Genomic DNA, 22436 nt, shown 5'->3' with positions numbered 1-22436 from the left:
TCTCAATTGGACGGGATTGCGCAGAAACTTGGCGCCACAGCTATAACAATGCATCACAAGGAACTGCCAGTCAAATCAAAAGATGAAGAGCATCTGTCCCTAGAATTTCGTATTGCTACAGTGACTACCTCGATTTGACCATGCCCACTACATCGTCGTCACCATTTTTCTTGTAGTCCAACGGGATACAAAATATATGAGCGGGGTTCACCATCGGACTGTCACATGATGCCCCACGGCCTTGCACAAATAGCAACGCCTTAAGTACCTCAAACCTCACGCCGGAAACCATACGATCTATGGGTCTTCCAGGCAAATTACACTGAGTACATGAGTAGTGCCAGCAGATGACTAATTCAAACGATTACCAATCAGCCTCTACAATAATGGATCAGTGCGACCTAAAGACAATGACGCGATCGGATAAAACAATATAATGGGATACTTCTTCTATCACATGAAATCTTGCTAGCTACTTCTCACCACATCTAAATCTTCAACGCAGTCCTCACAAATATCACTCCACCCAGCGTTCTCACCATGTCTACTCGTACTCACCGTGCTCTGGTTACGGTTGGGCCAAGGAAGCCGTTCGAGGTCCATCAAAGGCCTACCAAGATTCCAGACGGAGACGAAATCTTAGTGCACTCAAAGTTCACGGCGTCGACCCCTTTGGATCTCCATAGAGCCGATGGCGGGCTTCTAGTCGAACCACCACAAGTCTTAGGGGCAGTTACTGTTGGTATTGTACAGGAAGTTGGTCCGGACGCAAAGCGCTACCGGCCTGGCGACGAAGTCTTTGGCTGGGCTCACGAGGGTAACTATCAAGCCGCCCACCAGGAGTTCGTTACGGCGCCAGAATGGAAGTTTGGCAAGGTAGAAGCCTCTGACACCTAACTACCGCTATTGGCTGACAAAATACTTCAAGATCCCCAATGGTTTCTCAATGGAGCAGGTTGCTACCATCCCTGAGAACTTTATCTCGGCCTTCAACACATTGGTTTCGGACCTCGACCTGCCGACACCTTGGCCGAAGCCGGCGGATTATGTTCCGCCCCGAGCAAGTGATCCCATCCTCATCTGGGGTGCGGCATCATCCGTTGGTCAGCTGTCGATACAGATCCTGAAATACTATGGCTACCGCCATCTGATTGGAACTGCTTCCCCGGCTCACCATGAATTCTTGAGACATCTGGGTCTTTCCGAAGTCTTCGATTATAAAGACCCCAAAGTAGCTGAACAGTTGCTGGAAGCTGCCAGCAAGGCCGGAATAGAAAACAAACCGAGAATTCCAATGGTAATTGACTGCATTGGATCCCAGGAAGGGAGCTTAAAAACCATTGCGCGACTTGCTGAGAAAGGAACGATTGTAGCTATTATGTTACCTGTCATCCTAAAGCATTCCTCGAATGATCAGGCCCCGGAGTATTCTATGGAAGTCGCGGATGCGGCACCATGGGCAGAAGGAGTGGAACCACGTGGTGTAAGGACACATTTTGTGTGGAGAGTGAGTCACAATTCTTTCAATAGGTGACTGAACATTACTAACTTTTTGTAGCATGCGTTCTTCAAGGAGAATCTTGCGACGAAAATCATGCCGGCTTTCTTGGCGGAGGGTATAGTGGCACCTCACAGATACCGCTTGATCGAGGGGAACAACATCCTCGAAAGAGGCACCAATGCACTCAATACACTGAGAGATGGAGTGAGCCGCGAAAAGCTCGTGTGGCGGACAAGTGATAACTAGATACCATGAACACAAAGACGCGCACAAACAAAGGAGCCGGTATTATTCTCTACCTCATCAACGATTGTATATATAACAAAAACGAAGCCGCAGCATTGTGTAGTTTTGACGATTACTATCAAATTAATGCTGATATACTAGCCTTATTGGAGTGGTGGGCAATTTGTACCGCCGAGTTCAGGATAGCATATCTTTTCAGCTCGATGTCGACGAATTTACACGATACATCGTTTCAATTGTGCTCTTACGATAGTTTTATATCATCAATAACAGTAATTATATTGCTACTGTCATATGACGGAACTTGTTGTACTTGTTCTTAACATCTAAATAAGATCTAGATTTGCCTACTAGATATAATAATAATACCCTTCCCACTAATCATCAGATAAATCTCTTTGCCATAGAATTGCACAGAATCCTCAAGACAACGCAAATTCTCACCATCATACAAGATGAAGTATAGACAGACCTTGCTGGGCAGTGCCAACCACGGACCATCAGCGTCCAGTGCTTTCAACAAGTGCTGACGGCCAGCAGTTTCCGCCCGCTTTTCAGGCTTTGCATTTCCGGCGTCGCAGAAAACGGAAGAGAAGCACAGCTTTGAAGCTATGCAGACTCGGTATGCAATCGCCGAGCCCGGTGCCCCTTTCTCGCAACCGGCCCTGCCTCATCCCCACAAAGCAATCCAACGACGAACACCACCTCGTATGGTGCTCTAGTTGAGCGCCTCTTGGTCTCTTTCGGACTTGTGGTCATGGGACGCGAAGCGCCGCCTCGACACCCTGTGGCTTTTGGGACTCATTATGTGGTTAGTGGGGCATGTATTCCTGTGTCTGTACGTGCTCATTCATGATATCTTGGAATGGAGAGTGTTTGGCAGCGGAGCTCACGTAACTGCACCTTAAGATAGTAATGCCAGTCGAGTCATTAGAGCGGTTACAGACTAGACCAGGGAACGGCTCAATGAAGATGATGAAGATGTCGGTCGTAAGTCGAAAAAGAATGGTTGATGTGCTTGATATGGCCAGGTGCCCTACACTTCACTAGCAGGGTCTTCTCTTCGTCCTTGTAATGGAGCCGCATGCAGACCTAGTATAGACATCCTCGCTCGATCCACGTCTGTCAAAATATAAGCAAAACTGCGAGGAGAGTGCACAGAGTATACAAAATGGAAAGAATCTGCAGAGATCAATGGGAACATCGTAAGAACTGATCTTTTGCTTTGTGAAGTACTTACTTACTCACATCTTAGTACTTTTATTGCCATCCTTTTTGACACAGTAAGTCACACTACAAAGGTCTTCTGACGTAGTTAAGGGCTTGAGAGGTGAACCAACGTGCTCTGTTCGAGGGGTGAAATTGGTTATCACCAGAGATTACCGGTAATGGTTCGGAAATAGAACAACTGGCAAGTCAAAATCTAAGTGTCAGGTGTGAAATTAACAGTTGTTGTCGTCAAATATAATCAAGTTACTTTGCCAATTTAGGTGATTGCTTCGACGTAGTCCACACAAATTATCTTGCCCATCAATATGCTTTCAATTTTGATTTCAATTTCTTTCTTCTCATGGAGGCTGTCAAGGAGAGCATGGACCTGTACAGGCGCCGACTACATTATCGCCACCCATACTTCCAGATAATTCCACTAAAGAAGGCTTAAGATAATCATGAATGCAAGAAAGCACCCTCAGAATTAGGCTCCTGGCCTTACTTCAGGATCTCACGTTGTCCAATACGAAGATGTAAATCGAATACTCCTGGAAGATGTACCCTTAGGGAAAAGAAAACGAAGCTAAACCTATTAGTCGCAATAAAGGGCCTGCTATCTGGTGTCTTTCTAGTGATGAATCTCTTACACGACAACTTTCTCTATGCTCTGCTCTATTGCAATCAACGTTTATGTCTAGGAACAATAAGTTATATCAATACCATGCTACGGCGACCATGCGCTTTTGGGTATGACTCCAGATTAGGCTATAAATATATATACCCATAATGAATATAACTCTCATCAAAATGCTAGCTTATTGCTTGTTCCCTTTTTTCTTCTTTCTAACTATAGTCATGCTCAGGAAACCTCATTTCATTGCCATGGGGCTTGGTCCCTCGCGTGGGGATTGAAACAAGAGCAGCAGAATTTCTTGGTTAGCTTAAAGCCAGGTGAATCTAAAAGATGACATGGAGCATATGCGGTCTTGGTGGTTGTGGCAAGTACCTACTTGCATGACAGCACTGACAAGTATTTACCATTGAGAGCAGTTTTAAAGCCAAGCGCCGCAATTGTCTGAAGAATACATGTCCACGTACTTAAATTATAATTTCAAAAGACTTGACAGATAGTTTACACGTAGTGGTCACGTTCATGTCGAACATGGCATTGGAGCTTTACCTTGTTGATAGCAAGATGCAGTCGAAAGCCGAAGTGCACCAACGTGCCAAGCTCAGCCTCGACCATTGCGGACATCCATGACCGAGACAAACAGTCTTGGCCCAAAACCCTCTCGGTGGTTGTCCAGGTCCCAAACCTAATCTCCGGACCGTGCATTGAGACTGGCTTCAGCTGAGGCGCAGCCGCGTAATGACTTGCTTCATTCTAAGCGACGTCCAGCTGAGATGGAAAAACTGTTAGTGGGGCAGATTACCTGATCAAGTATTTGTCAAGCTACTGTAGGACATTTTCCAGTTGGGGTCCGGCAGACGGGACCACAGACATTGTGTAATTGAATGATAGGGAACATGACGAGACTGTGGGTGTGGGAGTAACAGTTGAACAAAGTCATCAACAACATTCACAGGCAGCTAAAATGAAGTTGTAACAAAAATCTTGGCTTTGTGTAGGCCAAGTGCCAAACCGCTCGGCGACACATCCTAGGAACTGTAACCAATGACGTTGTCTAGAGAACAGCAAACTTCAAATACGCAGAACATCCGCCCTTCGAATTTGCTGGGAGTTTGTAAATTCAACGTGGCCAGCCTTGACATCTAGGGCCTATTCGTTTTTCGTGGGCAAGGATTGGGCGAGTAGGAATCGATGAAACGTTCTCAGACGCTGCTCAGCCTCAACGGCCGCATTTGACCTTATCAGTCAGATCTCATGGCAGCGGGTAAACATCCCAGTCTTGAGAGTCCATGCATACATACTTAGTGAATGGTTCGCCAGAAACTTGATCCCTACCTGTTGTAAACACCCGCTTACTCGGGTATTGTCCGCTGGGAAATCTGCCTTGTGGATCAGGTAGGGCTGATTGGGTTTGCTCCACGTTGTGTTCTAAAATAGCGCTTTTTGCCATGGAAACGTTTCGAGCATAAACGTTTCATCTGTCCTACCAGTAGGACATGAGCCTACGAACAGAACTCTCGCGTGTGATTGAACCTTTAACGTCTGAACTTGTTCAAACCAACAACACTGTGCCTCTGTGGTAAGTTTTGAAGGGCGCAACGATTGCACCATGCAGGGGTTGCACATCGTTGTGCAAGGCGCTACTAACCACATAAGGCAGACTTGGGGGCTGAAGGATTTTGCCATCCAGCTTTCACGTATCACCACCGGCACGACAGCAAACCTATGTAGTACTTGATGCGTGTGGTCATCTGTTCGGCCAATGTCGTCAGAACCTTGATCGCGCGCTCGTTACACAACATGGTTGAGTATCTGGGGATGACGCGGCAACATAACTCCAGCAGGACGATCGACGTCGTCGGCAATTTGGAACGCAATTCTTTGCACCTCGATAAGTGGTTGCTTCTTTGCCGTGAGTTTCTTTACGATAATACAATGTCCTTGGCAGGTTGTGCCTCAGGTGTATGGTTTGAAGTGGTACCACACGCGACCATTGGCAACGTGTATGAGGACGAGTCAGTTCGAACACAGCAGCACTAGAAGCAGTACCCTGGCCCAAGCGATGGCTAAGCGCCACTCATAGTTGAAATCAAATGTTGTGGGAGCTACGAACAGGCTTGCAACTGGTGGTGCAAGCAAACGCGCAAGGTGGCCTTGAGATCTATAGAACAATGATATGATCGTGATGAAGGTTCCGTCCGAAAGTGGCGAAAGATAAAACAGTCAGAAGCAGGGAATGCCCAGATCTAAATCCTTCATTATGCGGTATTCAGCAGAAATGTGGCATGAAGGCTGCAGTAGAACGTAGAAAGCGGACCGAACATGAGATTTAGAGTCATTTTTACACTTTGCTGCCTGCAACGATACTTGGTATGGAACACGTGCCGAGCGATGGACCAGGCGAGAAACCGTAGTAAGGTGTCTAGATAGAGTTTGGTCGGTCTAAGGTTAGTGGTCTAACCTAGGATAGTGGACCTTGTTAGCTTGAGCAAATGCACCATGCCAGAAGTTCCAGGCAGGCCAGGCAGGTGGTTCCAGTGCTATCTGCATCTGAGAGGGTCCATCCACAGCCTGCCGTTGCACTGGCAATTAATTACCAAGAAAGAAGCACAAAGTCGAACTCACGCTCCAGATGTGGCATGCAGATGTTGTGCACGCATGGCCCAATCATGAAGTTGTCTACCAGAAGCTGCTGCGCAATCGCGACGCACTTGTCATGGAGAGTGGTGGCTGTGAATTTGGTGCAGCCGCAATTATGTGTGGTAGGAACCTAGCAAGCCTAGCACAGCCGTCCCACTGTAGCTCCCGTGGCTGAAGCCCTACGTCCCTTGTCTAGCGGGGGATCTTTCCACTTGACAGGCTTCCATAACGCCCACTGAGGAGAAGTTCGCAAATGCGCCCTTGCATTGATTGTCGGACAACCAAAATCCTGACATCAAGGCCTCCAACCTGTCGAATCGCGAGGACAAGCTGTAGGCTGCCAGTACGATCTGTGAGTGCTGATTGCTGGTCTGGCGGAGATATTCCCCACGAGTTTCTGCACGACACAAAGAGCTTCATGCAGGACTACTGCAGTCTTTCGCCGGTGCAGTAGATGCTTTCGGCCTGGACACACCCAGTGGCCTTGAATCCAATGACTCAACTCGGCAACAGAAGAAAAATCGACCAACACGATTGGAAGCGTCGATAGGCCGCTGAACGTCTTTGCGGCGGTCGGCGTATTGGTCGTTGAGGACAGTTTTGGCGAATAGGGTAAGTAGTGGCTCCTTCAATTCGTCGCATTCCTTCCTATGCGCTTGTCTCGTTTCGCGCTTGTCGCCTGACTGTGACAATATGCTATTTTTGCGACAGAGAAAAACTTTCCTTCAACTCGAATCCGGGTCCATGGATGCGTGAGCGGGACGGAGGGAGACTTGGGCTGCCTCCAAATGAACCCCAGTCTCAGAGTCCTTTCTTTGGAGTAAGCAATAGATCGTGGGAAGACCCATGGCCGATCTCCTTGCATGTTCGCAGCTACCCTCACCAGGCTGCTCAACAGCGAACATAGCTGCACTCTCGTTTCGACGGGCTTGTTACTGCGGTACTGCCAAACCGTCGACTGGGCTGTGGAGAGTCTATTGGATAGGACATGGCAAGGATACCATCAACGCTATGCCCCATAGGCACACCTTGACAACCGGAGGAATGTGTCATCGGCCATCAAACGCCGCCTATCTCGTACTAGCCCGGGAGGTGGAGGGCATCGCCCATCTCATGGAGGGGGTGTACCTTGTAGCGCGCTCTCCAAAAGCGTTACACCACACACCCTCCAACCAGATCATACAAAAAGTTCTGGAGAGCTCCCTCACGTTCATACTCAGGTACTTAAGGCAGACAGCTTCCTTTCTCTTGTTTCCGGTCTAGGCCTCTACTCTATTACTACCGGCTTTCCATTTCGTTGATTACAATATACGTACTAGACCATTGCTAGGCAACAAAGGTCTTCCTACCTGAGGTCTACATATTCCTTGACTTTCCCAGCGACTCTACCCTCAATCGACCACTTCCCCGATGTCATGTCTCTGAAGCCAGATTATACTTGCGCAAAAGACACTTCCATCTGTGACACGGCCGATTGACAACATAGCTGTGGCATCCCCGGAGGCAATCATTATCAACAACACCGTCTCCAACAGAAGAAATAGAATTGAGATATACTCCGCTGTCCATACTGGTCGGTCACCAGGTAGGACTCGGTCGCCTGAACGCACCACCCACTACACACGCAGTTTTCAAAGATCCCGGCCTCGCCCAATCGTCTCACAACCTGACCAGCCGCGCATTTCGCGCTCGAATACGTTACCAACCGCAACCATGTGTGAGAAGCACTATTACTCCAATACCACCCGTGATGGTGTGCGGGAGAAGCAAACCCAGCAAGTGCGCTGCAAGAAAGCTCTCCGCAGCGGCATTCCGTGTGAAAACTCGCAGAAGTTCAAGCACCCTGAGGGTGAACTACCTGCCTCTGCGTCTTTGCTCTCGGCAAACTATCCACCTTCACCACCGTCATCTGACACTTCCTTCGCACATTCTGGCAGCGAGGGAGAGCGGTCACACAAACGTCGCTCCGGTGTCTACTTCAACGGCGAGAAAGTAGCTGAGATTGGCCCAAAGTCTTCTCTTAGCCGCCAAACTTCTCGTCGGGAGAGGCGTGGCAGCAATCACGTTGTCATCGTCGAGCCTCCCAAGTCGCCTCGCACACCACCACGATACGAAACACCATTGGCGAGCCCTACACGGTCGCCCACTTACGTTCATGAGCGCCCGTACTCATCATATTACATTCGACCCGAAGTAAATTTGGAGGTCAACCGACCTCGTCGCGATAGCGCAGTCCACTACGACTACATCACCCCAAAGGTTAGAACTCGTCGCGACTCTCACTCTCAAGGAAGCGGTAGCATCTCCGATGAAGAGGCTCGCCTGCGCCAGCTAAAGCGCGAAATAAAAAAAGCCGAAGAGGCGAAGAAGGCCGCAGAGGAAGCCGAGAGGAGGCGGAAGGAAGAAGCCCGGAAAGAGGCTGCTGCACGCCAACACAGGTTGGACAAGGATATAAGGCGTCAAAATGAGAACATCGCCAACCGTCCCGTCGCTGCAGCGCCAATGCCGCCAACACCATTAAAATACCGTCGCGGCTCTGTGTCTCTCAAACAACCTGACGCTATGCTTGCCGATGCTATGCGAAACACATATATCGATGCCGAGAAGGAGCGTCGGCGACGCGAGAAGCGCGTCCAAGAAGAACGGGAGCAGCGTGCGCGTGAAGAAGAGGTGGCGCAGAAAGAGAGATTGCGCGCACGTATGGCTCCCCAGCGGAGCCACACTACTAGTCACAGCAGCAGCACCAGCAGCAGCCGTAGACCAACAGTTGTTTATGACGACCCATACAGGTGAAGGCAGTGCTCAATTATATTTGTATGGATTGCAAGGCGTTAAGGAATTTGATTGACAATGATACCTCGGTTTAGAATACAAAATACCTAGCTAGCAGATGGCTTTCTTCCCCTTTCATTGTTTGGAGTGACGTTTTTGATTTGCCAATTAGATAGAACAAAGAAAATATCAAGTGGATGAGTCAAAACCTTCCTGTTTGTCACGTCGTGAAAGTCACTAACCTTATATTACAATGCAAATGCAGAACAACTATTATGTATAGAGTATATATATATATACTGCAAGACGCTACCATGGCCTATGAAATACCTCTAAAACTACAAAAGGATAGAAAGTCGACTAGGAATACAGTAGCCACATGATCGGTAACATGACTCGAAACTTATTGGTATCCGCACGGCGGCTTGCGGCCATGAGACACATGCTGTCCAACATCGCGAATCGAACATGTTGACTCACACGGGAACCGACTGCACGCACATGCGCACTTCCACTTCCGGGCCACATCCACAAACCCATACTGTAACATAGTCAATTGCCCCTCACCTTCCTGCCCACAGAATCCCACATGTTCGTCGTGCCTCGCAGAGATGCCCCGCGACGGGATGCGGGGTCCTTGACAATTGGATACAGTCGCTCACCTAACCCAACTGCTGCCTATCCTCTGCCTGCGCAGACCACCACTAATACAATCAATTCAAAGCTATTGTCTGCGCGGGCCGTCACCATTCTACCAATAGAGATCGCTATCACCTCTGCTGTGTTGAGCTGATGAAATCTGGCCACACAGGAAACACGCCGAAAGAAAGATGCGAAATGGCGCATCCGTGGATAGACGCACGCCTCAGTTAGGCACTCATGGAACACTCTTTCCTCTTCCGTCGCTGCGTATGGTGAAATGGGAGGGACAATTTTTTTTTGTGGTATATGAGACACGTTAGGCACCAAGAGCAACCAACACCTTGGAAATTTCGGCTGATGCACGATGGAAAGCCGGGAACAACCCCTGGTTCATGCCGGGCAGGGTACTGGTGCACATTGGAACGTTCGGGGGTATTTACTGTAGAAGAGCACAACCCCTGCTTTGCCTAAAAAGGGGATGATGGAGTCGCTATCACTACCGGCCGTCCAGAATCAGGGTAAGTCTTGCTACGGTAGATTGAAAAGTTGCGCGAATATTCTAACATTCCTTCCATTGCATGCCCTAGTGCGGTAGATCTCGCGGCCTGACGGACTATTTTCGCCGGACTTAGGCTTGGAGAGTAAATTGCAGCAGCTATAACTTTTCCCTTGGACCACAACTCGTTTCAGCTCCTGCCTAGGGATGGAAGCGTATCCCACATTTCTAAGTTCCGTTGATACATAATCAAATAGCTTTCTACAGCCTTCTCAATCTATATGATCCCCGGGCGGGTCATTTGGGCTATGATGATATGTGGGAACTCTAACATATATTTTCCAGTTTGATAACGCAATGCCACATAGCGACGGACGCAGCGTCCTGCTGTTAGCTCCGAGTCACGCGTTGCAGGGAAATTGTCCGGGTCACGACATGCAAATCCACACATCTTCTGATTGACATGATAAGACATTTATTGGTGTTTATCTGATCCTATCCAGCCTATCCCCACTGTACTGGACGCCTATCTCTGATCTGCCCAAATAACCACGTCGGTCGCCGAGAAGTTTTGATTGGGTGGCCAAACTCGTGACTCGGGGCCCAACTTTAAGATGACCAAGAGCCCTTGACTTCACCCTTGATGGGAATAGGGGTGATGTCAGTGAAGTTGAGGACATCAGCAAACACCTCCGGGCCGCCATTAGTCTGGGCAGCCGCATCGAAAGCCTCAATGCTGGTCCACTCCAGAATAGCTTGGATGACATAAGGACCCTCGGAGTCTGTAAAGACGCATTGGTCAGCCTCATGCCTCTCTAAAGGTGGACATGGATAAGGAATTGCGACTCCTCATCAACATCCACACCACCTATCCCGGTCACGGTCACCTTGGAACGGGCCGCGGTGATCGAATGCACGTGCCTAGAGACGAGACGTGCAAGGCGATATAAAGTATATCATCGTTCGTTTTTCAAGACTTACGCTGTGTGACTGTCCAAGCCTTCAGACCCTTAGGTTCCCAAGTCTTTGCCACTAAGGGCATGTGTGATTTGAGGTAGTAGTCGAGGTCGAACTTGAACTCCCCGCTCGGGCGGGGGTAGGCGACGGTAACAAAGGCGGGCATTGTGTACGACGAGGTTGCTTCTAGCAGGCTGGCCGTTAAAATGGGTATCTTGGGAAGAGTGTTTACGCGGAGAAGCTCGAGGGAAAGAAAGTTGCGGCTAATATGAGAGTTTGAAGTTCAACTCTGAAATTTATAACCTGGCAGAGTTCGTCACACCCGCATGTAGCGAAGGTGATCTGGCAAACCCCACTTAGTGCGTCACTCCGATGTGGAGGCCCGCGCTGCTGAAGCATCTCATTCCATTCACGGTATTGTGTTAATAAATATTCTCTTTTGGTTTGATATGGTAGGAAGAAGCAGCTGGGTTTCCATATTGATGCGTGCTAGGGAGCGCTGGTATAATTGATGTCATGATATATAACGGCTAACTTCCACCAGGAACCACGCAACGCCATTCTCCTTAGTTGAGTGCATTCGCGTGGCATTCCCTTACCGAGGACATGAATCTTCACATTTTCTCGCATGGGTTTCTGTCACACCAAAGTGCTCGTTTGCTTTTCTGACCAGTACGACAATTCGTTCCACAACATTCCGCTCGGCCGTCTGCCCATCTGACCGGTCAGGATTGTAGATTTCGCTCTCCTGAGGAACACACCATCTCCCTTCTTCGCAATAACTCCCCCGCCGTCTCTGTCCCAAGCTAATTCACCTCTGCGGAACACCCAGCGCGGCCAGTTCCGGACTTCAATACCCTCGAAAGGTGTGTAGTCTATCCGATGATGCAACATACTGTCGGTAATGGTGATCTTACTCCGCGTCCTTGCGCGTTCACGACTAGTGCTCTTGGGTCCGTCTGCCTCTGATTGGGAAATCAGAGGTGCCTCATCGGGGTACCAGATGACGATATCGGCATCTAAACCAGGCTGTAGGCTTCCTTTGCGATGACCCAGACCATAAAGCTTCGCCGGATTTGTTGAGGTCACCTCCACAAACCGGGGTAGGGATATGCGGATCTTATTGTCTTCGAATTTATCGCTTGGCCGCGATGGGTCAAAGGTTCGATCAAAGAGCAGCGGAAGCCGGGTCTCAACTCCAGGCAGGCCGTTTGGCACGTTGCGGAAATCCGCGTGCTTGTGCCCTTCCTCGGTCGTGGTGAATCCTTTGAGCTTCCCGCACTCGTGGTCAAATGTCGCTGGTGCGTGGTCAGATGAGACGACTGTGAAAGTTCCATTGGCTAGACCGAGCCAGATTTCCTCTAAATCGTTAGTATTATGTCGCAGCGGAGGCGCGCAGATGTTCTTCGCGCCTTCGAAATCGTTGTCGCCGGATCGAAGTCTGTCGCTGAGCAGATACAGGTAGTGCGGGCATGTCTCAGCATGGATTGGAAGCAGCCTTCTCTGCGCCTCACTTACATGCTTGACAGCGGTGGGCGCGGACATGTGGACGATGAGAATCGGAGTATCAGTCACTTCTGCTAAGCTGATTGCTCTGTAGGTTGCTTCAGACTCCGCGATCTGCGGTCGTGCTACGGAGTGAAAGAAAGTACCAGTGTTATTCTGCTTGGCTAGGCGTCTGTAATAATCAGCAACTGGATCACAATACTGAGCGAGTAAGATCATACTTAGTGATTTGCTCAATCATGTCGTTGTTCTCGGCATGAATCATAGTGGTGATGCCTAAGCTGCGGGCCCTCATCATGATATTGAAGAGATCGCCGTCGCCAAGCTTCATGGGCTCATCTGAAAAACATCTGTTACCAAAGAAGAATGATGAGTCTATGCTAGTGACTCACACGTCATATAAATCTTGATGCTGGTTATTCCTTCTCTTTCAACTAGCTGGGGCAGTTCTTCTGCGAGCACCTTGTCGGTGGGGTTTGTTAGAATAACGTGAAAGCCATAATCACAAAACGAGTTCCCCTCGGCTTTCTTGTGATAAGCTTGAAGAGCTGGCCATATGCTGTCCTCGTGACGCTTTTGACTCGCGAAAGCGATGACAGTAGTGTTGCCGCCAGCAATTGCAGAGCGACTTCCTGACTCCCATGTGTCTCCCGTGGGTGAGTTGTCTTGCTGGATATGAACGTGCGAGTCTACACCTCTAGTCCTCGGTCAATTCTTGAACTATCTTGTGCTTGTATGGCATACCCTGGTGTAATATAGGCACCCTCCGCGTCCACTACTTTCGTGCTGGAGTCCGCCGCCAGTCTCCTCCCGATGCATTCAATCTTGCCGCCCCTCACCCCTATCTCAACACCAAGAGGCAAAACTTCTGCTGCTGTCACCTTATATGATCAGTCAAGGTCCTGACTGTTAAGGGGGTTTCTTACTATACGACCATTTCGGATGATCAAATCAAATTCTGGTGATTTCGGCCTTTCTGATCCCATGATTTATCGATTTCCAGTGCTACCGGTACAGTCAAAGATAAGATGTAGCCAGTGTAAGAATATCATTGAAGTTAGAGCGTTGTATAGCCAAAAGAACTTGCACCACGATTCGGGGGTGCCCGACTACCCCGCCGAACGACGCTGCATGCGGAGGAGCGCCTATCACGGATCGCCTTCCGAATATCAATTAGGTCGTGCATACCACGCTTTCTCACATTGTTAGAGGAGATACTTGCATTGGACTGTTATAGATAAAGAAATTGTCACAGGAGACTCCCACACTCGTATTTCACATCTAGCACTATATCAGTGGTTTGTCACCTATACATTCGCGACAAATGGCAAACAAGCCAGCTTCTAGGACTATAACTGTTGCCGCGGCACAGCTTGGCCCAAACCAAAAGTCAGCCTCGCGGGAGTCAATTCTCGAACGTATGTTAAAACTTATGGACGAGGCCGCTTCCAAACGTGTCCAGCTAATCGCATACCCCGAGTTGGCCCTAACGACCTTCTTCCCGATCCACTACATGACAGACGAGGATGAGATAGCAGGCTACTTTGAGCCCGCGTCAGCGAAGGACCCTTATGCCGTCCTGTCCTCGCCGCATGCCAAAACTTTGGTGGATAAGGCGAACCACCTCGGGATCGACTTCTACGTAGGTTTCGCAGAGCGCTGGACTGGAGATGACGGAAGCATGACAGATTTCAATACTTGTATTTACTACTCGGTCGCCGCCCGGAATGGTGTTGGAAAGTACAGGAAAGTCCATCTTCCGGGACGCACAGAACCGCTGCCAGATCCAAAAGCGTTCCAACAGCTTGAGAAAAAGTACTTCACGCCGGGAGACTTGGGCTTCCAGGCATTTAGGGCGCCTGGGTTGATTCAGGGTGCACTGAAAGCTGAGGATGTTGAGCCGGGGATAGAATCGCAGGGCAAGGGAGACCCGATCTTGGGCATGTTGATTTGCAATGATAGGCGATGGCCCGAGGCCTGGAGGCCGTATGGATTACAAGTCCGCAAGTCCACAGACCAGGTAGCACCTTCTACTGACAGGTTTTGCAGGGTGTCGAGCTCGTTATAGAAGGATACAATACTACAGCGTGGGCACCGCAGCACGACGGAACGCCTGAGGAGCAACAAGACCTTGCTGAGTTCCACCACAGGCTGTCGTGCCAAGCTGGCAGCTATCAAAACGCCTTGTGGAGCATAAATGTCGCGAAATGCGGTGTCGAGAACGATCAGGGTCTCATTGGCTGTAGTTTAATTATTGACCCCTTTGGGAGGATAGTGGCCGAATCAACGACCATGGGCGACGAACTCATTGTCGCGACTATTGATCTTCAAATGTGCCAGGCACAGAGGAATAGGGTGTTCAACTTTGAGAAGCACAGAAGGCCTGAGCACTACGACATTATTCTGAATCAAGTAGGTTTGCGGGAGATCCCTCTCCTATCGTCCTCCTTGTAGTAGGCTCCTTGTTGAAATACAAAATTCTCATCTCTGATTATGAGATGAAATCAAACTACGTCCTAAGCACTGGAAGTCAGCTCAAACGAATCTCGTTATCGCATTTTCCCAGAACCTGCAAGGAGCAGCTATATCTTTCTAAGGTGTTTGATCAATTTTTCGCGTCTTAATAACCCAAGGTTGAGTCAAGCTAGGGGTTTCAAGAGGAGTCGCCTGGTATTTCCTCCCGGTATAAGTGAATAGATCCACGTTACAGAGATCACCACGACCGGGGTCGAAGCATACTCCCATGAATTTTGGAGTTTTCCTCTCGTCCCTCCCAGAGTGCCTATTCGTCAAACGTATCAACACAAATACATCTCTAGGGGAGTCTCGAATATTGAGCATCCACGCTGTCTCCTGCTGAGCTCAACGCAACTGCCGGGTGCAAGACACGCTGTTTTGACCTCGATGTGATGACATGTACGATCGCCGCACCACGTTGCCGTGCCAAATTTTACGCTCATCAAGCGTCCAAAAATGGAACATATGGCCCCATCTCTCATGGTAAGTTAAACCCGTAGCGTAGCCCTCCTCTCCCCAAGGTGGATTGCCAGAGTACTTGCGCGACTCTCATATCCAGTGTTTGACTGGGTCCCAGTCAGGAGTGTTGAAACTGAAGATCTCGTTCATCTTTGAGCGGGGAGTAAGTGTGTGTACTCAAGCCATCGGGTTTCATAACTTACCAATTCTTCACCTTCCATTCCTATTTTTTTTCGTGGGGTTTTCAGGTGAGTGGCTCTTCTAGAAGCGAAGTTGCCTGGCACTTCCCAAACTTATCCACGATCTCATGTGGTCAAACTAACAATACCTCAACTACCAGTCCACGCCTCGAATAATTATGAGCTGGACGATGACGTATCTAGACACAGGCTCATGTTACTTTTTAGCAAACTCAAAAAGCCGCTCTTTGATAATTCAACAAAAATTCCAATGGTTTTGAGAACTTATGCATGAATTGTTGCGTTCCAGTTAACTGAGCTGCCATTACTATTGCTGCTTTCGAATCAAGAGATTGTGCTTTGTGTTCACTTCAGCCCAAAAGCTGTTCACTGACAAATTTTGCTATCGCTAATCACTGGAAACTCACGGTTTCAGGAAGTAAGCCACCGTTGCCACCAAGCGGCTTAGTCAAGAAGCAAGACCGACAGACTACAAAGCAACTAGCTTACTGCGAAGATAAATATTCGAGACCTGAAGCACACCATGAGTATCTTGACTTGAAATATCCATCCTGAGTCACTAACTAATCAACGTCATGCAGAAGTTCCTCATTCAACAGCAAGAAGCAGAAAACAACCGTAGCAGATATTCCATAGGTCCGTCATAGCCAGATACGTAGCAGAGCTGCTTGGTGGACTGAAGCGGCAGCATAACTCAACCAAAGCCATCACTGGCTTCGAGCACCGGTGCTCAGTCATAATGTTGAACAGTGTGTTGCGGGAGGCCTACAAGTCCGATCATTACAATGTAACGGATAGTTTAGAAAGACTGTCTAGAGTTAGCTAATATGCAAATATAAGGCTCTTGAACAGTAACTAGGCAGCTTCTACGCCAACGTCTTCAGAACGAGCACTGGCAATGTGGTAACATCAGTAACTACGTAGACTTATGATATAACAACGATCCGGAAAAGATGCATCGTGAAGAAGTCCGGCAGCCATTGATGCTATCTGACAGGGAGTGAAACATTATGTTCTGGATGTGTCCGATGCTCGAGACTTCCCACAACGCCACAGCATAATTAATCGACCACTACAACTAATGTGCTGTAATAACTGTACCGAATTGGCTGAACGAGTAATTTTGTATTTATTTTCTTCTTGGCGAGGCTTGGAAGGAATCAGAAGGCTTTCAAGGTTGGCATGAAGGAGGGCAACAAGTGTATGAGGCTAAGCGGCGACTGACTCTCACGCTCAACCAAAACAAAAGACATTTCAGATTGGATATTACATTGTTGTTTTGCATCAAAGGAGGAAAACATAAATTTGATGATATCCAATGATTCCAAGACCGTACTTCGCTCGACTGCCGCCCAGGACGCATTCCGGAGGCTTCTCAAATCTGCAGTCCTAGCTCGACGGGGGAACCGTTCTTCTCTCCACTCTTCAACAACGCTTCCAGCATCTCCAAATCCGCAAGTCCCTCTTCTGGGCTTTGCTGCTCGTCTGGGGAACCGCTCTTGATGCTCTTGGCCCATGCCCAAACCTCTGTTGCAACGCCACCCTCCTCGTTATTCTTCGTGACTGTGTTTCCCTCCTTTTCGCCAGCCTTCTTGACCGCCACGCCGCCGTTTCGATCCACGGCAACGGTGCCCTTCTCGCACGCTACCGCAAGCTCTGCATCTTCGAAAGGGCTACCGAAACTCATACTCAAGAACCCCGTGGCGCCGTTGTCCAGCTTGAGAGCGGCATCGACCGTATCCACCGGCGGCAACCACTCCCTCAGCTGCGCCGTCTGTGCGGCAACACTCTTGACCTTGACACCGCCACCCTTGAGCACCAATCGCAGAGCAGCGATTTGGTGTACGCCGCCGTCGAGCAAGAAGCCACCTTGGTAGTCGGGCACCTTTCGCCATGGCGTCTCGATGTATTTGCCGCCTAGGTTGACGGTGCTGTGCAGGCGATGCTGGACACCCATGACCTTCCCCAGCTTTGATATCTCCTGGGATGCGTGCAGGTAGGAGTTCAGATATCTGAACTGCTCAGCGACACCAAATGTGACCTTGCTGCTGCCGGCCAAGTCGCGGTAATACTTGACAAGCTCCTTGCCCGTCGCAACATCCTTGGCCAGAGGCTTCTCCGCGAGGACGTGCTTGCCTGCATCGAGGGCCTTTTTAATGAAGTCGGGCTGGTAGGGGATGGGCAGAGCGATAATGACGGCGTGTACATCATCACGCTTGAGGAGATCACTGTAAGATTGCTCGCTGTCGTCGCTATAGAGCGCTACGTCGGAAAGGCCCTCCGATACGCCCTTTGCAGACTTGAGGGAGCGCGAGTAGATCGCCTTAAGCTCCAGGTCATCAGACTTCTGCACAGCTGGAAGGTGCTCCTCCTTGACAAAAATGCCTATCGCCGGCGGTGCAGGATTAGCATGCTATGATGTTCGAGTTTTTGGTAGAAAATCAAGCATGACGGGACTCACCACTACCAATCAAAGCGACGCCGATCTTATCTGCCATTTTGAAGTTTATTAAACTTGGAGTGGTGTTTGACTTTTGTTGGCTGAATATAAATGGTAATTAGCCAAAAACTAAACCACGCATAAATATCGTTACGGCACGGTACGTTTGATGACGATGGAGGGGTTCATGACGTTGACTCCACCGCGGGGAAGCTCTGGAAATACGAAATATGTATCTTGTAGCAAGCCCCCCATACTGTCTTGGATCGTGGATCGTAGACGATTGGACATGCCAGAGCCTCTTGGAAAAGCAACTGCGGCTCCACAACATACACTGTCAAATAGTGGTACCCGGTAGTGACTTGTGCCATCAATGCCAAGAATATCTCGGAATATCTCGCGAAAATTAGATACGAATTCATTACCACCCGTCTGTCAAAGACCCCAGTCTAAAATGTCCTTACGCAATGGTCCCGTCAAGTCGCATAGTGATAGTAATATTACGTCAAGAAATCATGTCCATCCTGATGTTCCATGTCCGGAGGCCAACCAATCCCAACAATACATACATCCTGATAGTGTAACCAGTCCCTGCGCATTTTACAAAACAACCATGCCGACTCCGGATACGACGAGAGCCACGGCGTAGGCAACGAAGAGTGCGTTTCCAACCCCAAACAAACCAGGCGTGTTGTAGCCAGGAACGCCGACGCTGGAAGAGCTGGCGGCAGCAGTGCCCTGTTGTCCAGTGGGGCTGGCAACACTGCCAAGACCATCGGTGCCGGCAGATGCGATCAAGGTGCTACACGCGCTCGCAGTAGAAGCTTGCTGGACCTTGGCAACGCCATTGAAGTTACAGGCTTGACTGTTGGACCCTTTGTCGAGATAGTACTGATTTGCCACAAATCCGAGCTGGACCTTGGGGTCACAGCCGCTGATAGCGCCGTAGCTTCCAGTCGTGGCATTGTGCTCAATGGCGGCGCAATACTTGGCACCTGCGCCACAAATATAACCAAAGGCGTCGCCATACGTCTCCTCATCGTCTGTAGAAACCACGCAACTAAACGCGGCTGCTTCACACTGACACAGCTGGGGGTTGACATTGGGAGGCAGCGGCGAAGGTGCCGCAAGCCAGGTAACATCAGACGTGACACCAGTAGCTGGACAGTTAGGAGCTTTGTTCGTAGGGGTGTAAGCGCTGGACTGGGTGATGGTGGGAGTGACCTTGGCCAATTGGCTTGAGAGAGAGGTGTAGTCGGGGTAAGGCGAGGCCGAGCTCCCGCTGATGGACACCAGACCATACTCGTTCTCGGACATGAACCATTGGTAGACAATGCCACCCGAGAAGACATCCGTCATGTTACCGTAGAGCACGGCAACCTCAGTGAATGGTCGATGCGTAGGTCCGCCAGTGATACCTTCAATACAGCCGTACTCGGCGAAGAACACAGGAACGGGGTAGTCACTGAAGAAGTTGACACGCTCGTCATACGAGGACTTGGTGTAGTCACTGTCACCACACCATGAATACACGTTGTAGCCCCAGAAGTCAATGCTCGAGGCAGTAGTGGAGTCGGGCTCGCAAGCGAAGTAAGCGGCCAGTTGATCTCTTCCAGGCACGTCGGCAGTAGCGTATCCAACGCCAAGAGAGGCACGGTAGTTTTGCGATTTGATATAGGCCTTGGTGTCCCTCACAGCAGCCTTGACGAAGGCGGCAGAAGCGGTCTGATTAGCAGCGCTGATGACCTCATTCCCGGCGAAGAAGCCAATGACGTTGTTGTACTTGCTCAGGGAGTCAACAACGCTGGTGTATCGCGTGTAGAGAGGAACGTTCCACTCCGGGTCGTTACTGTTGATGGACTCGCCGGGCTGGCTGAGATCTGCGACAACATAGATGTCGGCGGCAGCGAACTGTCGCATGCAGTCGTCGTGGTCTGCAGTGGGATCAATGGCGTAGACACGAACGACATTTGTGAAGATTTGCTTCATCAGAGGGATATCTCGGGCACAAGAAGCGGCATCAGCCAGGGGGTCGGTGTACTTGACGTTGGGGTTGCTTGAGCCATTGCCGCCGTCGAAGTTCTGTTGGTAGGCAACACCTTTGAGGTAGCTGATGTATGGGCATGCACGGGTAAGCTATCTGACCATGTACGAGCGACTCAATTGGGGGATGCACGCAGAGGAGGGCGCGGTGCTTCACGTGTCAGGTCAATGGACTTACAATTGAGAGCCGTTGTTGCTGTAGAAGAAGTGCTGGCCGTATGATTCAATGGGGGGAATTGTTTGCCAAGCGGGATCAGCAGCGATTGCGCCGGAAAGTAGTGCTCCAAGCGGGAGCCAAGAGGCGATAGAAAACGCCTTCATGGTGGAGGGCGAGGTTGATGTAAAGGTAACGAATGACTTGCAGGAAATGCGACTGCGAAAACGGGTATGGGCAGGTGAAAAAAAAGTTGATGAAGAGACTTGATGGAAGAAAGGGAAGAGCAACGCGAGAATGCTGACGTCTGGAAAGTGAGTGGGCAGTGCTGTGCCTCAGTCTCGCCGCCTCCTGCTTCTGCTCCTACTCCTGCTCAGCTCAGCTCGTACTTGCAGCAGCAACCATAGAGAGCGGAGCGGAGGGGGAGTGATTATGGTCTGGTAGGCACAAGTTGGCGCAGTGTCTGAATCAGTGGTCGAGTACAGTCAAGTAGCAGAGTAAATACGGTAGCATAATCCACTAACTAACCTTTGGAGCAAGCCCCCTCCCATATCCTTCCCCAATTTCATCCTTTCACCTTTCACCTTTCACCTTTCATCCTGCACAGATGCACCATGACACCGTTACTCTGTTACTCCTTGCGATTGATTCTACGTACTCGACATGCTTTGGTCAACACGTACATAGTTTTGCACTGGAACCACATGTGTCAGATATGGATTTCAGGACACAGCACAACGCACCGCAACTACAAACTTTGCGTTCTACCTACCGGTACCGTACCCCAAGCGCTTGCTGGCGACCTGATAGTATTGGAAGCCCGTATTGTTTCAACGTGGGGCCTTTCGAAAAACGCGCTAGCGATAGGCAGCTTCCATTAATCTTCCAATAGCATGGCCTGTGACCCAACTAAGCTTCTCCTTCGTTTGCTTGTTTAATGGAGTCCTGAAAGCCTTTTCAGCGGGAACACGGGGGTCTGTCAGTGCTCAACAAGGCTTGGCAGTTCCGAATTATCCGTCTCATTGTGTTGTCGTCAGGCAAACCCCGAATGGTGGGCGTAGACCACCAATTCAAGGCGCTTCAGACCGGCAGGAATCAACATGATGCGGAAGTGAGGTCCAAGGTCTGTTTGCAGCATCCACTCCAAGCGAACAGTGGTAGCAAATCTCGGATGGACGGCTATCGTACCACGTGCAGCTGGCCTGAGGCCTGTGTTGCCCATACCCCGTATTATGGTTATTAATGATATTGTCATGTGTTGCCACTAATCTGGTCGTTCAAAACACGGTTGTTGCGGCGCAATGCTAGACAAGCACGTAATTTGATGTGGCACCTGCTTTGCAATTGATGTCGGCCATCACCATTCCGTAGTGCCACGTTGACGTTGTCGTGAAGCACAAAACAGACGACGATTGATGCCATGCTATTATTGTCAGTCAGCACAACGCGCACAACTCCGACAAGCAAAGCGCTACAGATAGCGTCACATTTTGTTCGAGTTAAGCGATAACGAGTGTGCTGGTCCGTTGAGGGAATTCTTTTTGGTGAAGTTGGACTAACTATTCCATCTTTGGAAACGACAAATCAATCCAGTACAGCTACCATTCGGTGGATCTAGATCCTGTGGGATGCCTGTCCACGCCGCAGCCACACGCAGGTACAGGTACAGGTACAGGCAACTTACAGGTACAGGTGCAGCATGCATTGGCATGTGTCATATCACCACTCATTCCAACCTTTCAAACCAAAACGGCACCTCAAATAAAACATGATTGAAAACCACGTTTATGACAAGCTTGCACGTTTCCGCCATAAACAAGTGTTGGCAGGGTGCCAAAGCGAATACGAAGCTAAGCTCGTGTTCACTAATCCGTCAAACCGACTACACTTTCGATCTATTCACTCGTTCTCCGAGTTCATAGATAATCCTTAGATATCGAACGCAACATTAACCAACACCAAGGCCACAGTTCACATCCATAAATAATGTATATTGAATTATAGGGAGCAATGCCACCAA

General features: G+C 49.5%; 7 protein-coding genes across 7 annotated transcripts; 3 read left to right on the top strand and 4 right to left on the bottom strand.

The window, feature by feature from the left end:
* Nucleotides 1–540: 540 nt before the first annotated feature.
* BKA67DRAFT_591209 (chaperonin 10-like protein) lies at nt 541–1747 on the top strand (the record flags this gene model as incomplete). Its single annotated transcript, XM_046104685.1, has 3 exons — nt 541–876; nt 929–1507; nt 1559–1747. The coding sequence occupies 3 exons, from the start codon at nt 541–543 to the stop codon at nt 1745–1747; spliced, it is 1104 nt and encodes a 367-aa protein (XP_045962298.1).
* A 5772-nt stretch (nt 1748–7519) lies between these two features.
* BKA67DRAFT_205744 (uncharacterized protein) lies at nt 7520–9066 on the top strand. The gene has a single exon (XM_046095454.1). It carries the CDS (start codon nt 7944–7946, stop codon nt 9021–9023), a length of 1080 nt encoding a protein of 359 aa, XP_045962297.1. The 5' UTR covers nt 7520–7943; the 3' UTR covers nt 9024–9066.
* Nucleotides 9067–10749: 1683 nt separating this feature from the next.
* On the bottom strand, nt 10750–11263 carry BKA67DRAFT_656289 (uncharacterized protein; the record flags this gene model as incomplete). Its single annotated transcript, XM_046106917.1, has 2 exons — nt 10750–10922; nt 11122–11263. 2 exons carry the CDS (start codon nt 11261–11263, stop codon nt 10750–10752), a joined length of 315 nt encoding a protein of 104 aa, XP_045962296.1.
* A 138-nt stretch (nt 11264–11401) lies between these two features.
* On the bottom strand, nt 11402–13665 carry BKA67DRAFT_557055 (uncharacterized protein). Its single transcript, XM_046102217.1, has 5 exons — nt 13530–13665; nt 13348–13484; nt 12996–13300; nt 12825–12942; nt 11402–12775 (listed from the first exon to the last, which is right to left on the bottom strand). The coding sequence occupies exons 1-5, from the start codon at nt 13587–13589 to the stop codon at nt 11737–11739; spliced, it is 1659 nt and encodes a 552-aa protein (XP_045962295.1). The 5' UTR covers nt 13590–13665; the 3' UTR covers nt 11402–11736.
* A 123-nt stretch (nt 13666–13788) lies between these two features.
* On the top strand, nt 13789–15254 carry BKA67DRAFT_557054 (carbon-nitrogen hydrolase). Its single transcript, XM_046102216.1, has 2 exons — nt 13789–14602; nt 14653–15254. Exons 1-2 carry the CDS (start codon nt 13928–13930, stop codon nt 15055–15057), a joined length of 1080 nt encoding a protein of 359 aa, XP_045962294.1. The 5' UTR covers nt 13789–13927; the 3' UTR covers nt 15058–15254.
* Nucleotides 15255–17154: 1900 nt separating this feature from the next.
* On the bottom strand, nt 17155–18277 carry BKA67DRAFT_533234 (oxidoreductase-like protein family; the record flags this gene model as incomplete). Its single annotated transcript, XM_046099667.1, has 2 exons — nt 17155–18164; nt 18241–18277. 2 exons carry the CDS (start codon nt 18275–18277, stop codon nt 17155–17157), a joined length of 1047 nt encoding a protein of 348 aa, XP_045962293.1.
* Nucleotides 18278–18819: 542 nt separating this feature from the next.
* BKA67DRAFT_591205 (Glucanosyltransferase-domain-containing protein) lies at nt 18820–20583 on the bottom strand (the record flags this gene model as incomplete). The annotated part of the gene is made up of 2 exons (XM_046104684.1): nt 18820–20329; nt 20441–20583. 2 exons carry the CDS (start codon nt 20581–20583, stop codon nt 18820–18822), a joined length of 1653 nt encoding a protein of 550 aa, XP_045962292.1.
* Nucleotides 20584–22436: the final 1853 nt, after the last annotated feature.

Source organism: Truncatella angustata (genome assembly GCF_020726525.1).
Source record: "Truncatella angustata strain MPI-SDFR-AT-0073 chromosome Unknown BKA67scaffold_2, whole genome shotgun sequence".
In the NCBI taxonomy this organism is placed as follows: domain Eukaryota; kingdom Fungi; phylum Ascomycota; class Sordariomycetes; order Amphisphaeriales; family Sporocadaceae; genus Truncatella; species Truncatella angustata.
Note: the sequence above shows the minus strand (reverse complement) of the source record. Positions and strands in the feature narration are given on the sequence as shown.

What these genes read in the sequence shown, in the direction of transcription:
- BKA67DRAFT_205744 (XM_046095454.1), top strand. Translation starts at nt 7,944, where the DNA reads ATGTGTGAGAAGCACTATTACTCCAATACCACCCGTGATGGTGTGCGG.
- BKA67DRAFT_557055 (XM_046102217.1), bottom strand. Translation starts at nt 13,589, where the DNA reads ATGGGATCAGAAAGGCCGAAATCACCAGAATTTGATTTGATCATCCGA. An exon ending in CATCAAGATTTATATGACGT is followed by an intron (nt 12,943 to 12,995) that starts GTGAGTCACTAG and finishes GATGTTTTTCAG; the next exon opens with ATGAGCCCATGAAGCTTGGC. An exon ending in ATGATTGAGCAAATCACTAA is followed by an intron (nt 12,776 to 12,824) that starts GTATGATCTTAC and finishes TGATTATTACAG; the next exon opens with ACGCCTAGCCAAGCAGAATA.
- BKA67DRAFT_557054 (XM_046102216.1), top strand. Translation starts at nt 13,928, where the DNA reads ATGGCAAACAAGCCAGCTTCTAGGACTATAACTGTTGCCGCGGCACAG. An exon ending in GGAGGCCGTATGGATTACAA is followed by an intron (nt 14,603 to 14,652) that starts GTCCGCAAGTCC and finishes CAGGTTTTGCAG; the next exon opens with GGTGTCGAGCTCGTTATAGA.